The sequence below is a fragment of the Adelges cooleyi genome, unplaced genomic scaffold (genome assembly GCF_023614345.1).
Source record: "Adelges cooleyi isolate 19-005CV unplaced genomic scaffold, UGA_ACOO_1.1 ACOO_flye_CR_arks_rails_tigmint_CR_PRNA_574, whole genome shotgun sequence".
In the NCBI taxonomy this organism is placed as follows: domain Eukaryota; kingdom Metazoa; phylum Arthropoda; class Insecta; order Hemiptera; family Adelgidae; genus Adelges; species Adelges cooleyi.
This window is the reverse complement of record NW_026096268.1, coordinates 4,695,783-4,712,275: the sequence shown is the minus strand read 5'-3', so window position 1 is coordinate 4,712,275 and position 16,493 is coordinate 4,695,783. Positions and strand designations below refer to the sequence as shown.

At 27.4% G+C, this 16,493-nt stretch overlaps 1 protein-coding gene across 4 annotated transcripts; it reads right to left on the bottom strand.

Annotated features, from left to right (window-relative positions):
• Window positions 1–388: 388 nt before the first annotated feature.
• Window positions 389–15,643, bottom strand: LOC126843392 (peptide transporter family 1-like). Of its 4 annotated transcripts, XM_050580908.1 has the most exons (16): window positions 9,759–9,892; window positions 9,559–9,677; window positions 5,542–5,614; window positions 5,298–5,439; window positions 5,118–5,210; window positions 4,544–4,818; window positions 3,948–4,030; window positions 3,270–3,446; window positions 2,560–2,811; window positions 2,199–2,450; window positions 2,026–2,129; window positions 1,814–1,936; window positions 1,596–1,695; window positions 1,365–1,493; window positions 1,181–1,288; window positions 389–819 (listed from the first exon to the last, which is right to left on the bottom strand). In XM_050580908.1, exons 2-16 carry the CDS (start codon window positions 9,559–9,561, stop codon window positions 676–678), a joined length of 2,058 nt encoding a protein of 685 aa, XP_050436865.1. In that variant the 5' UTR covers window positions 9,562–9,677; window positions 9,759–9,892; the 3' UTR covers window positions 389–675. The 4 variants fall into 4 exon arrangements, with proteins under 4 accessions (XP_050436865.1, XP_050436862.1, XP_050436863.1 ...); XM_050580905.1 differs by lacking the exons at window positions 9,559–9,677; window positions 9,759–9,892 and adding an exon at window positions 15,239–15,643; XM_050580906.1 differs by lacking the exons at window positions 9,559–9,677; window positions 9,759–9,892 and adding an exon at window positions 10,890–11,179.
• Window positions 15,644–16,493: the final 850 nt, after the last annotated feature.

The following is a 16,493-nucleotide window of genomic DNA, read 5'->3' as shown; positions in this document are numbered from 1 at the left end:
CAACAAAAGAAAAGTTTAATAATTAAATATTAAGTATAATAAACATTTTATATTTTTATCACAAATTATGTAATTTACAGTAATTATAAGTTTTAACCGTGAACTATACATTTGTCGATGTTACTTTTTTAAGTACCTAATACAACTGAGATTATTATTTATATTTACTGTAAAATATAGAAATTTTTAATGAAAATGTAGTTTACTATAAAGAGACCGATTTTTTACTATACATTATATTATATTATATATAATTATAAAAATAAAATATAATTGGTAGGTATTTTATTTATTAAATTTGGAACTTTATTAGTTATTTAGTATATAGCCGAGGAGAAGAGAAGATATGGGCACTAAAGAAAAGCAAGACAACAGTTAAATTACAGAATAATAATCATAGTTTATAAACTTTATTATAACTACATACTTGTACATTTAGCTAATAACACATAAAATATAATAAAAAATAAAGTAATGATGTTCATGAAAAATACATGGAACATATCAATAAATACAATTTTAAAACATCAATTACACTAATTTTACTGGTAGACAATTAACAAATAAAATAATACACTGGTCGTTCTCGTCAGTTTGGCTTATGATTTAAATAATTTAGTTTTATTAAACTCTACTTAATTGTTAAGCTAAACTGGTAAAAGGTCAAAAAGCATATCAACATTGTTTATTTTCTTCGCGTGGGGCGTCATCAGCTACACTTTCACTGCTAAAAGTTTTATACTTGTATTTCAAACCCATAAATGCGAATACTACCATGTCACAGATCATTAATCCAGCAAACAGAAGGTACTCGTGAGCCTAAAAAAAAATACTGTGTTAAAATGTACAACTTAATTATGATACCAATGTTTGAGTAAAAATATTTAGTACATAAAACCGTTGTATACATGATATAATACTTGCAAACAAATTATTCATATATTCTGCTTGTTTTTAATAATATACCAAAATTCTATAGACTATAATTTAATGATTTTATACTATCTATGTACTATTTTAATATTTAACTGATAATAACATAAACAGTAGTGTTTGGCATTTAAGGATCAAGTTTTCACAACTCCGGTTTAGAAATGTTTACTCGATTTTGAACTAGTTTTAATTAAAAACGACTCAAATGACTGTAGTCAACGACGAATGATTATTATAATATACATACTTGATTTTCGAAAAATCGAACTTCAGACACGAACACCACGATTAAATTGCCTAGTGACACTGTTAATAGGTTTACAGCAGCTAATAATGATTTCATGCTAACTGGCGCCTTAATGATAAGAAAAAAAACGCTCACGATTACAAAAAAAAAAATAACATACAAAAAATATCAAAAAAATATTTACTTGTGTAAATGAGAATTCTAGACCAGTGATCGAAAACATTATTTCTGCAGCTGACATAAGAATAATCTGTGGAAGTTGCCATAGAATGTGAATATAATTACCTTCTTCCAAAACCACTAAATTGTCACTCTAAAATCGATAAAAATTGTTATGGACCAATACTTACAACTATGAGAATAAAGCTAAATATAATTCGAAATGTGAATTTAAAAAAAATATCCGCATACTTACAACATTCGTAGAGTTTTGTTCTATTATAAGAGTATTCACACTTGATGGTAATAAATATACATCTGTGGGAAGTCTTTGGCCTTCAAGAAATACTTCGTATCTTTTATAAAAATGCACAAATTGTTCAGAATACATAAAATTATCAAACATAAATCATTCCTTAAGTCCATTTTATGTCACATGGATGATGTTATTTTGATTTATTCAATTCGACTCACTTTCCGTATGGTAATTCCTTTACTTCCGTGAATGATGTTAGAGTAATGTCTACATGTGACGATTTACTCTCTATATTATGCAGAGTAACAACTTTATTTGACAGATTTTCGCTGTACAACACACTATACATTTTATAAAAAAAATAAAAAATAGTTTATTGACCGGTTTTTGTTAAAAAAAACATCAACATAATATAAAATATTATCTTTACTTGATTATTGGGTTACCATTTTTCCGTTTTGACATATTATGGTCTTTGTTAATTCTCTTCAATTCGATTTTATCACCGGTACTACTTAAAAAGTATAACGACTCCTGTAGCATGTCAGACAATGTTCATGGACATATATTTCAACCATATAAGTAAAAAAAATGGTACTAAACCTTTTCTTCAGTGACTACCACCTCTCCTGAAAATGTTTCCGGCAAATTTTTGGAGGAGCATGACTTATCAAACGTGAAGTTTACTGGTATGACTTTTTCATTAGAAGCAAGTTCATATTTAATATCTATCATATCCAAAGGCTTAATAACATCAAGAATAGGTAATTGTGTAGAATTCATTTTCACATTGCAGTTAAATCCATTAAATATTATCAGTCTACTTTCTCCCGTCGATATCTCCGTGGTTCCACCCTAAGTATAAAGCAATATCAATTAATATTTAGAAAATATCATGTGTTCGGAGTTATTCAGATATCAAAAACGACGTTTTAAAACACATACTGGAAACTCATGTACTTACAATAATATTGAACTGTAAAATAGCGGAGCATACAAAAGCAATAGCAGCCAAAACTCCGCCCAATGTAATTTTTTGCAATGGCTTCCGGATACCGATCTTTTTTAGCAAAGGATAAACAGCGGTTTCAAATAAAGGGATGAAAAATAAAACTAATAGTGGGTTGACAACTTGCATTTGATCGGGTTTCATTGTCCACTTAAGGAAGTCAAATCTACCATTCATTAGCGTCGCTTGCAATGTCCATCGTGAACCCTAATATTAGAACAAAATAAGGAAAAACCAATTAAACAAATTTACGATTCACGCATCATAATTCCTTTTATTCGTTTAAAAATCAATGCTATACTTTTTAAATATTTGTATAAACTTTGAAATCTCATTTTTTATTTTTTTTTACCATAACAAATAGTTTTAGTCTTATAAAAATTTGAAAATTTAATAGTTTCTGTTTAATAAAAATGAGAAAGTAGAAATACAGGATTTGTATTACAGTTGTTTTGTTCATGACATGAATATGGCTTTTGTTATGTAAAAGAGTGTGACTGAGATATTAATTTTTTAGGGAAGAGGTGGAAATGATGTAGTTTAATAAAAAGCGTTGGGCCAAAGGCTCCATAAGAATTTCTTTCTTTCAATGGAAAATATTATTTTAATTCTGTAGTAATTAAGACACAAATATTATGTATTTATTATTTAAGTGATTTACTTACTTGTTGATCAAATAATGCCCAGAAAAATGGAAACGGTATGAATAAATATATTACGTTTAGAGCTGATCGTACGTCTGCAATTTCACTTTCTGAGTATATATTGCTGTCGGCGTAATCCAACCAGTTGTCTTTTTTACTACTATCTGAAGCTAGTTTGATTTTATTTTTTAATGCACTCTAAAAAAAAAATAATTTCAAAAAAATGTTAAACAATAAGTAAATACAATGAAGTCTAAAAATAGTGTGATACCAGGATTTAGTCCAAGTATACGTCAAAGTAATACACACCAAAATTATATTAATATTATAATTAAGAAAAATGAAACAAAATGTCTTTTAAGAATAAATGTGTTTAAAACATAAAATAACTAATTCCTTCTCAGCTTTGCGTCGAAGCTAAATCCATTACAGACTTTCTTAGATTTCCCTGATATTTCTTTAAAATATAATACCATTGGTTTTAAAATATACAGATAAGCGGTACTATTTAAAAGAACGCATACGGCATATATGCAAGATTCCCGACGTCAGCAGAGGTACTCGTCGTACTTTACCGCACGTCCATAAACTATAATAAAGGTGCATCTATTGACGGCGGGAATCCTGCATAGGTGCGTTAGCCGTTCATGTTAATTACATCGCGTATCTGTACATATTGAGATCAATAATAATACTTACATAAATACATTTTGAAGCCATCACAATGACGTTGGATTCTGGTTTTTTGATCTTGTATAATCGCTTACCGCTTATGAATACGACTATATAATTGAGAATTCAAAACAAATAAAAGCTGATGAGTATAATAAATCTAACATTTTGTTATTAATTACCTATCAAACCATTAATAATGGAATGCCTAAACGATAAACTATGTGCGAATGAGACTTAAACTTAAATATTTAAAACAAATTTTTGATGGTCAACTTTTACTTAAATAAAATTTGGTTAATTAGAAATACTGGTTACATGTCAAAAAACTTTGTTCTTGCTTATAATTTATACATTTTTTTTTTTTACAAACTTGATATGTTCATGAATAAAAGAGACATAAATTAAAATATTTTTAACAACTTTAAAAATATATAAAAACAAAAACTGGAAAAAAAATTGCAAGTGTGAAATACCGATTACAACGTCTTAAAATATTTTTTTTGTAATTTAAATTCAAATTAATCGAAAATGTATATTTTAGTATAATTTAAAGTTTAAACATTGTTAAAATATTGTTGATATTTCTTTAAAAAAAATTACACTATTATTACTATACTTACTAGTTGAAACTACCATCAGTACTGCAGGTAAACCAAAAGCTAAGGGATAACACGAATCTCGTCCAAAGCATTGGACATCTTTCCGAAGTTCTGGAGTTATTGAAGTTGATATTAAGGCACCAGCATTGATTGAGAAGTAAAATATTGAAAAGAATTTTTGAAGATAAATTTCCTGAGCCGGGAGTACAAATTGATCACCTCCAAATGATGATACACATGGCTTGATACCTCCTGTACCAATAGAAATTAAAATCAGCCCCAGCAATGCAAGGTTCCTAAAAAAATATATTTGATATCTCAAATTTTTAAAAGAATCTTAAAAAGTAAATGTTGATTCATTTTTATAACGAATATTATCCGGGCTTGTTTTTAAACTAAAACAGGGATACCTCTAAACATTACCATTTTATTGGCGAAGTAAAATTAAATGTCTCTGGAATATTATTTATTAAAATATGTTCAATTACTTAAATATAATTTTATATTGTAAAACATAACATTTTTTTAGTTTTATTTAGTTAAACATATTGTTCTTTCCAACGGTAATAGAACTTAAAATAGCTTTTATTTTTACCTCTGATTTAACAAACTGAAACAACTTGCCATAGACGCCCCCGTCACAACTAAATTTCCTATTGCGTATACAATTGATAGATACAGGATAGTCCTACAATAAATAGGTAAAATAAACAGGTATGCACACTTATTTAGTATTTGTAATTAGAAAATTACGGTTAAAATATTAATCGCATACTTGAATTTTCCAAGGTATGAATCCGACAGTATAGCGCCAAATAATGGGGAAAAATAGGCCAAAAAAACTGTCATGTGATATATGATGGTAGCTTTGTCTGCGTCATATTGCAGTATAGATGTTAGATATAATACCAAAACAGCTGTAATATTTTTGAATCAAAACATTATTATTTTGTATTTATTTAATTTCAAAACGTTTGTAACTTTAAAATATAATAAGCATAATATATTATGATACATACTTCGTAAGCCGTAATAAGAAAATCGTTCACAAAATTCGTTACAAATAATAAACCATACTGATTTAGGATAAGCCTGTAAAAAAAAAAAAAATAATATACATGAGGTTACCAAGTAGTTAGACTTATACGTATAACATTGCTAATGGATAATTTTAATAACTATTATGAATAGTTTATTTTATCAACGCCAAATTGCTTTTCTCGTCGTTTTTCGTATAAGTTTAATGACAATAACAACGAAAATCAAATTAAAAAGAATTTTAGTAGAAAGACTTGCTTAAAAATTAAGAAACTTAAATGTGAGAATATCGAAGTGAACAAACGGTATTATATTATCTAGCGATTTATTGTTTGACAGTCAAAAACGGTACTTAATACAAACAAGATTATAAGTTTTAAAATTGATGTATCTATGTATGTCGTTGAGTGTACAAACAATATTTTCAATAATTTTACCTAAATTAAGTTCTTTGATAATTCGTCAAAAATTCACTTTAAAATAATCTTACTACGCATTCTCTGACCATTCTTATAAGCTTTCCATGCAATCTTATCTGATGTTATCGTTACACTCCATCAATATGTATTGTTTACACTTATTATTAGCACAGATTAGATTATTAGTAACATAAAAAGGTAATTTTTACTTCTCGCCCATTTGAAAATCTCCGAAAATGTTAGCATTATAAAACACGTTCAAGCGTTACTAAAATTTGACGCACGTAATTTAAATTAAATTAAATCACACAACTAAATATATTTGGTGAAAAACGGTAAATTCTTTTATATTTTAGGCGCATTTTTAGTACTTAAATATTAAGTGTCATACACTCATACTGTGTCCTTAAAAGCCAAAATACAAATAACCATATAGTAAATATTTGTTAATTATTTTGGTCGTGTCAACTGTTAAGATAATGTACACCAATTATATTAATAAGTATAATTATATACTCGAGTCACATTTGTGGAAAACTTGACATTTTTTATGGTTGCAAAGTAACAATAATAGAGAAATTAATTAAACTAGATTAATTTATAAATAGATAGTTTATGTTCTATAATACGATAGGTTGGTAGGTATTTCACTCAAGATCAATTTTTGCTCTTGACATTTTGCAATGATTTATTGTAAACCGGTTTGCACATCCAATGAACAATACTTTCATGACCCAGTCAAAAAGAGAAACTTACTTTCAATATCTACTTAATTCATACGTTGCAACGATGACAATAATTCGACAGTCGCTAGATGCCGACTGCTTTTGAGAATTTAATCAATTGTTTGCCAAATCACTAGGAATTAATCTCAAGACTCAAGAGTACCTAGAATTAATATCGGCCAAGATAATGTCGTAATATTGTAGAGGAGAAACACTTCAAATAACGAAACAGGTAAGTAGATCGTAGCAGCGATAGTATAAGGAAATAAGAAAACAAATAAATTATTATTGCGGCAGAAATACTATTATTTAACTATCCATTACGTCTTCATGTATCCAAGGACCATTGCCTAAACAAAGTGACCTAATTTTAATTAGCTTAATATGTTAAATCTTTAAGTTCTATGAAATATTTTAGTTATAAGAACTAACTATAAATTAACAAAAAAAGACATCTGCACAGTTGTTCTAAATTATTAATTTGAAGGCGTGCCTTCAACCAATAAAATACATTTTTTTTAGTTTCTCTTAAAATTTGACTAAATAGATATTATTGGATAATAACAAATGTTTTATGCAAGTAAATATTATGTCAATACATTAAATGTATAAATATTCAAATGCATATTATGAAACTTGTGAAAACACAATATTATAGCCAATAGTTATGTGTCATGTAATAATTCCGCGGGGTATTCTGCTGCAAAGATCTCAAGGTTATTTTCAGTAGGCTAATCGCGTTACAAATTTCTGAAAACAATAATAATAATTATAATATATTAAATAAATATTTCACAGGGTAAAATTGAAAAGAATGCCGTGTGTGAAAGTCTTATATATATTATTAATATATATTCTACTATATTATATAAATTGGAAGATTAGAAGAACGTGTACACAACGGTCCGTGAAAACTTGTATACCTACTTACTTATGTATGTCTATATATTTATAATAGAAAAAAATATTTAAATATTTAACAAGAGTTGCCGAAAATACATAAAGTGAACTTAGTTAAGCTACACTTAAGTAATAAGTATAGTAAACGAAATTTGTTATAATTAGATATGCATATGTATTAAATGCAGTATGTAAAGTGATTACATTGTTAGCATGACAGACGACATTTATATATATACAGCTTCAGCACGTATAGTCTACCTAAGCTACTTGTACATTTTATATCTAGTAGTACAAATGATATATATATAGATATATATAATGATTACTAATTCAACAACTACCACATTTAAACAATTTATCATAGTTAACACGTGAACACTTATTTATTAGTTGATCTTATCTATCAAAGACAATACCTACGAGCTGTAATGTAAAGTAGTAAAGATATTGTAAAACATCTTATATATAAAATAACACCTATACACCTATATTAAAGTGGTTCCGTCTAAGGTCTCAAGTATTTTTGAACATTTACATGGATAAATAACCTGACTGTATTCAGTTCATTTTTACCTCCAATAGCATTTCTACTAATCTGTACTTGTATTTAGTTAGAAAAATTCAAACCTTTACATAGTTATTATAGATAACCTATATATATATAGTTTCTCGAATGAGATTTGATACCAAATGTCTCCAATTTATTGTACCCAAATTATTTCTAATCATATCCATAACAAACAAGTAAGAGTCTCGATTCTGTTTTATTTAGTTATTTTTGTACAATAGGTATAAAGATTATTAAAGGCAAAATTTAGGCTGACAATAACGCCTACTATCAGCTTGAATTCCTGAAACACCCTATAAGAAATTTTCTAAAGGAAAGGTGGGGTTAGATTTTAAACAAAATATGAGATTTTTCAGATATTAGAGAAGAATAATTATGTAGATAACAAAAGTTTCGAATGTTATATGGAATAACAATTTTCTTAAAACCCGTTTTTTTATCAACCTATTGAGAAATTGTTTCGTAATTTTTAAACTTGCATTATTTGAAAAAAAAGTGGACATTATACTTAATTTAAATTTCTTTGTATACATTTCATCTATTTAGATTTTAACTTTAAGTTATGCAAATTTTAAATCTCGCCATGATAAGAAAACACATTATTGCCAATAACTTCTAAGCCTCGTATCGAAATAAAACATACAAATAACCAAGATATTTCGTTAAATATATCATAATTTGTATTTCTTTAAAAAAAAAAAAAACACAAAGCTGTTAAATCAGGTCAAAAAATAAATGTATACATTTTTTACAATTGTAGCTTTGTATTAAATTTAAAAAAAAATGCCGTTCTCGATAAGGTTTGAGAATAAATAAAACAACATAGGTACATTTATATTATATTTTTATTCTTTTATTCATTTCAAACGATTAAACTAATTATTTGGAGGAGCATTCAATACCGTTGGATTAAAGTAAACACCATTAAATAATGGGCAATTTAGCAAATCCATGGCCACCGGTTTTAACGTTCCGCAACTTTTAATATACAATTAAATTAAATGTTATTAAATATTTTTTTATTAAAAATATTACGTTGACAAAAACCACGGTTAGTGTTTAAAAATAATCCAGTATCTACTGGTACATTAAGCTATTTAAAAAAATGAATACTAATGTATATTTTAAATACCAAGATACAGATATACGTTTTATACAGTTTACTCAATATAAATATATTGAGCATATTTATTTTATAGAAAACGTAATTTAGGAATAACTTTTTTTGCACAAATATAGACGTTTAAAAAACCGCTAAATCATCTTTTCGATTATTGATTTTTATAATTTTCAAACAAACTATAAGATTTTATACGTGTATTAATAATAAATAAATAATCATTACTATATTTTTTTTACTGAACATTATGTGTATGAACTTACCATGATTTCTTTACAACAACTAGGTCTTTAGTTTTAGTTGGAAAACAAATTAATAAAATTGGTAATTGTTATCACTTAATATAAACACAAACGTACGATCTGATATGGTAACATTACGACTGTATGGAATTAAAAATGATTCATTATTCGGTTTTATATATTTACAAGTGCAATAGTTATTAAATGTAATGAATATCTACTATGTCAATATCGCAAGCTGAAACGTGTCAGCACAAAAATGCGTAGTAGGCACGCTTGTCGGCGCACACTTGGCGCGTGCATTCACCAGACTGGTGACTCGGGACTCCTCGGTACTTCTGCAGGTATCAACAGTATGTAGACTTAGCGATTTGACGGGGGGAAAATAGTATCCACACTAAACATAATATTATTACATTGACGATCCAGTGAAGGTCAGCATACCACAACACACAATATAACAAACGCAATAATAAACGATGCGCGTCGAGCCGGCATTTGTTTAAATCTGTGCAATTGAAATATTTAATTAAGGACGGCTCAAAATATCAATTGATATTTTGTATTGATTATTATTGTATCAAAAGAATCGACAATACTTGCAGTCGAGGTAGAGTAGTTTTCATTTTTAATAAGTGTATCCGTATACATTCCTAATATTAAAACATTGGAACTTTGACATATAAATTATATTGCATATATTTTGCATAACATACGGTAATTAATTATATATAGCTCAGTAACATATATTGCAAGCTATGCGACGATTTATTGAAATATTTAACGATGTCAGATTGAAATGCATATTTCTCCTGTGATTTATTTTTAAGTTTGGGAGGGAGAAATTGTAATGCTTAATATTACATCAACGCTCAATCCATTCTTCTCTCACTAATTAAAATTTTTAGCTTTGACGCAAGTAATATACATAGTAACTCATTTCAAAATAATTATTGCAGTTTCCAGAACTCTTGATTGGGAATAGGTATATTTTAACTTTAAATAATAATTTTGCGACTCAAACAAGTAAACATTTAGCTAATTAGTATCAATTAAATTTAATGAAAACAAATTAGTAACGTGGCGTTGCCAGAAAATAATCAAGACATTTTACTTAACTTGATAACTATTGATTTTTTAGTAGATTCGTGTTTTAAAGCAAGTCATTTTTTGTAAAAATAAAAATGTACCCACTGTTTATTCAAGTCTGTAAGTTATAATTGTTAAAAGCAGTTATCTCTATAATAGTAAAATTGTGTTTTTATATTTAAAGGAATATGAGTTCTAAAGAAAATGACTTAGGTTTAATTAATTAAAAAGTGAAAACAAAATCACTATTTGCATCAACTTACTGGTACTCGACGTGATTTCTGGCTTTCAACATGAAAATGGTCTTTAAAATCTTCATAGTCGACAGTTTTTATCAGTGCTGAGTCGATTGCCAACAAACTTACTGAACTGAATTTGTCCTCTTCCATTATGAATTTCAAATTTTTTTTCTGGTTATTGCAATATTTATTCCATTTATCTAATTAGTAATTACCATTCATCACGACGACTGTGTTAAATGATTAATAATTAAAATATATTTGACAACACTATACAGTCAAATCAACACAAATTGCAAACACACCACTACGCAGTTCTGAATGTTATTAGTGCAGAAAATTAATACACAATATACCACGGCTGCGGGAAGAATGTGTAGACTGTAGTAAGTACATTGGTTAATGACTTTATTCTAGGAGCTCTTATGCTGGTAGCCGACTTAGTAGCCAGAATTGGTATTTGTGTTACTGCATATAAAGTATAATTATAAATAATTGTCTCTTTATTTTTATCACAAAAATCAATACAGATTAAAGAGCTATATATTAATAAGATAATTTATTACAATTTAAATTATGATCAACCTTAATAAGAAAGGTCATCTAATATGAAGCTATAAGAAAGCGTTTTTATCCTTTTGATTGCATATTCTTGTTCATCCTAACCAGAAGTAAATAAATTCGTATACTTTGCATAGTAGGTAGTAGCCAACGTAATAGTTTTTTAACTGTATAGTCTATTTTTTATAGTAAAAAAAATTGTGGTAAAACTTTTTATTGATACCAAAAAAAATATTGCAGTAAAACAAAATATTAATGATTCTTGTTACATTTTTAAAATTTTTTTAACACCCCAAATAATTATTTTTAATTACAATTATACTACTAAGGGTAATTAAAACCTAACATATCGATAGGACTATTAGCCATTAGAAAGAATATAGTGCCCTATCGGCTATTTTCTCCTTGGATCGACTTTTTTTTAAGTCTAGAGATGTTAGTATAATTTGAAAAGTAATTTCATCCACTGGATTTACGTTATTAAATGTTGGCCCCTTATTGACGTGCAATTTTTAAGTATGTAAATTTTGAGATACTCATTAAATCTGCCTTGAGTCTATTTTTCAACCCTAAAAAAGCGAAATAAAAAATAAGCTTCCACCCCTTCATGGTGAGAAGGTTAATAATGTTTTCATTGGTTTTAGATGTACATCGTTAGTGCTAATATTTTATTGTATTTGGTTTTACTGGTTAGTTATCCACCTCACTTTTTTCCTCAACTGGTTTTTTAACTACTCGTTTCTTACTATCCGTCGACTCGCATGAAAGCATTCAACAGTGATGAAATCACTTTCAGGATTAATAATTGCTTAAAATTGATAATCTCATCTTTGCTAACTTGTTACAGTACTTAGTTTAGACGGTGCTTTGTTTAGTGTGCTGGATTATTACTATTCGCAGACATTTAATAACCCGATTATAAACACAATGCCTATATTGCCATCATTGTACACATATATAATATTTTCACATTCACGACGAAGTGTTTTTTTTTGGGAGAGCTTATTTATTACTCTCAGTTATAATAATACTTTGTTGTTTATATAATTTATTTTACATAATTAAACACTACACAGTGATCAACCTAAAGTGATCCACTCATTTTGTCGGTTTGAGGTGAATCACCGGTTAATCATTGAGAGTGCTGTAGTAAATAAACAAACAATATTTATTAAAAATGTATCTTTATTAAACATGATATTACAATATTTTTATGAATACTAAAATTTACATATACAATTTCTAATAGTTTTTATGTTAATTGCTTTACATAAAACAGATTATACGAACATATATTATCTTGAGATATGTGATAATTATCAAGATGGACTTATCAAGCACGCAGCCGACACTATAAAAATATAAAATACTACAGACATATAGCTAGCTCCATCTAACTATACAAATCACAACCGATAATACAACTATTGTGAGTACGTAATACACCCAAATTTCTAGCGTAAAACCCTACTACGCGAAATTACGCGTGTTATTCGGCCATGACGGACTTTAGGCAAATTCACCTAAAATGGAAGATAACGATATTTTAGAGACAATGTTGTATCTTTTTTTTAAAATATTTCTTAGAAAAAAAGATGTCATCGTTTTAAAAAAATACGTTTTATTAACGTCAAGTAGCTAAAAAATGAACATTTTATACGTCGTTTTATGTAAAATTGTATCATCTTTTGATCTTTCAATAGGTGTTTTTACATTTTTCAAGCTATGTTTAGATAAAAAAAAGTTTTAAATCTCTGTCAAGGATGCTGTGATAATCAGAAAATGATTTAGCCAAAACAGTTTTATTTGTTAAACTAATAATTACAAATTACAGTTTAAGCCTTAACTTAAGATTTTACAAAAAATTGCCTTAATAAATAGGGAGTAAACGTCCTCATAAGAATAATGATACTAGATAATATTTTCTTTACTATATAGCGGAGCTAGTTGTATTTAACTTTTATAATTAGCATACAGTTATACAATACAGACAATTATTATAATTTATAGCAACCCACCAATTATGCAGAAGAGCCGACTTAATAATAATAATACTTAAAAATTAGAAATAATTAATATTTAACATAGACAATGGTAAATTTAAGCCAGTTAAATTACTATTAAAAAACAAATTAAAAATAAAGTACTATCTTAACTTACAGCCAATAATCAATCATTTCTATTTTCTAGATCACATAACTTAAACAACATAAATTTGAACTTATTAACAATTTTCTTTTACCTGACATTGTTACTGGACTAATAATTTGTTTTTACTAACAATTATCAAGTTTATTATATACATATTACATCATTTTATATTTTTATTTAGTACACCCTACGGCCTACAAATAAATATTTACTTAATAATTAAGACTAGTGGCATAATTATAGAGTGGTTTAATATCATGTTTATTCTAATTGACGTGAAGCAAGGTACAGATAATTAAATAGTTAATATTAAATAACTAATTTATTGTTTATTAATAATGTTTAGCTTCCAATAACTCTGAGCACTGCAAAAACTCCTTTGTAAGTCCTCAGTACCTTTACCTTTTGTTTTCTATAAATATTTTTCTAATAAACACTGATATTTAGTGCATAAATTGTTTATTCACAATAACTAAATAGTAAAGATTAAAATAAATCAGTAAAAATCAATATATTTTTTATTTTTATCAAATTAGGAACACTTATCTGGTTTTGGTTTGAATTAGTCCGAGTAGCTGTGTCTATGTCATACACATTGTAAATAATGAGCCCTATTTAAAACTAAAACTATAAAAAAAACTATAGTGATTAAATGTATACAGAAACAATAATTAGTTAAATTTACACTTACCTGTGTTTTTTGTTAATCAGTTAAGAATTTATTTACAAACAAATACTATTATATTATACATAATAACATCAACAATTTAGGTCATTTCCCACATCATTGCTTAATGTACACATAAATGTATTATTAAATGTACATTTATGTATTGTTAACCAATGCCCACATACAATATTAAGCATAATAATTTACATTATACTATTGTTACAATAAATTATTTACCAACAATACATTTTAATATACATAACATATAAAATAAAAAAGCACTACATATTAAGCAAATTTCAAATAAATAACTAAAATTTAAATATTATTTCAGAAGAAAAGAAATAACAAGCCAGAGAAAATTATTTTGCGTACAATAGAGTAATGTAGCGTTAGCAAAAAATATTCTATGTCTCACGCTCAAAGTGTCACTTATTTTCCGCATTAGCTTACATTCTCTACAGAATTTTATTATACTATGCCTATATCAAAGTACACCAAAAGCAAACAATATGAAAAAATTGAATTTAAAAAATATTCAAAATTGAACCCAAGAGTTTTATTACAGAATAATTTTTAATTTTATTATAATATAAATGGGGTTGATAAATTATATCAATATTAAAAACCTTTAATAAATGTTTCTCAATTAGAATTGTCTAATTTTTTATCTATTTCAATAGCCTCTTTACTAGGTTTAGAAGGAAACCCATTTTTTATTTCTTAGCATTTAAATAGCAAGATATCTACTGAATTATTTCAATAATAATTATTACACACAAAACCTCTAAAAAATATTTTTTTTCCAGATTTTAAATCATACCGTCCTAATAAGTCAATTTTTTTGAAAAAGCTTATAGGTTTAAATTGTTTTGTTGTGTGTTTGTTATACAGACAAAATATCACAGTTTCCAATTCCCTTAAAAACTATAGAATAAGAATGAAATTATTTTATTAACTTATCTTAATTGAATAATATTATACAACATACCTGAAGAAAATTTAATTTAGGGTCGAAGGTACGTTTTTTAGTGTCTGCTACTAAACCATCGTCTTTTTTCTCGTGTGATGTTGTGACATTACTGGTAAAGGTAAAATAGTTAGGTATTTTTGATGTAAAAGAACTTTTTAGTTTTAAATCCATCACAACAGAACAAATGTTATCAAATTTTTGACATAAGAAGTGTACGTTTCACATGGATGACTTTCAAATATATCAGTGTCAATAGTTCAACAGTCGTGACTCGTGTCCATCGCAGCCCTGAAGATGGACTTAACAAAGTGTCCGAAACGTCGGCAAACAACTGTTGACACGGTATATCTGAGTCATCCACGTAATATTTTATCTGGAAAAGCATTCATTAATCATAATATAGTATCCCTTTTTTCCTCAAATTTAATTTGAGAAAATTCTAACAACAGCCAACAGGCGGCAATCGTTATCAGTTAACACTAGTGATAACATTGTTAGGTAATAAGTCAATGGTCATAAGTGGTAACAAATAGTGATAAATCATGGTGATATAAATTGTATTATTTTATTTAATAATTTAATTTAATTAATGAAACTTATGCATACGGCATACCGTAATACAGATATATTAGATACGGTTAGATACGTAACAAAAAATGCCTACAATGTCCTAATTGACATTCATCAGTCATATATTATAGACTGTGTTTTAATATTATTCCAATTCTCTGCCGACTGCCAAAAAAATCCAGCGACACGGTAGTGGCGCCGAGTGAAGTAAAAAAATTTATCGTAGTGTACACTACCACGAAACTATACACGAAACAACATTATATATCTTTTCTATGACACGAAGCATCGCAATCCTATAAGCACAGTGTGTGCGTTATTCGCGACTATGCACACACGGCACACCATTATTTTTTATCATCATCGGCTTAATTTACCGAATATAAAGTAGTGGTTTAGTGAACGTTCGGATAACTGTTCGACAAGAACCGAATCAAAAGCGTAAATATTCGTTGTATGCCGAGATTTGTGTTTTTTAATTATTTGTGGTATGATGAACATCTAACGAATATTCACAGAACACGGCAAATGAAAATCTCTTTTCTATGGCGTTTGTGTATAGAGACTGGAGAGTGGAGAAGGCTACCTAGTACCTACTACCTTATACCATTGATATATTTACAATATATTGTACGCAATGCTATTACCTATTACCTAAAGTATAAATAGTGTAAATTATCTACGATTTTAACCCGGCAGCGTC

Bases quoted from the DNA above. Each gene is read 5' to 3' on its own strand.
- LOC126843392 (XM_050580905.1), bottom strand. From the start codon at position 15,391: ATGGATTTAAAACTAAAAAGTTCTTTTACATCAAAAATACCTAACTAT. The intron at 5,211-5,297 runs GTATGCGATTAA...TATTTATTGTAG, and splicing joins TCATACCTTGGAAAATTCAA to GACTATCCTGTATCTATCAA. The intron at 4,819-5,117 runs GTAAAAATAAAA...ATATTTTTTTAG, and splicing joins TTCAGTTTGTTAAATCAGAG to GAACCTTGCATTGCTGGGGC.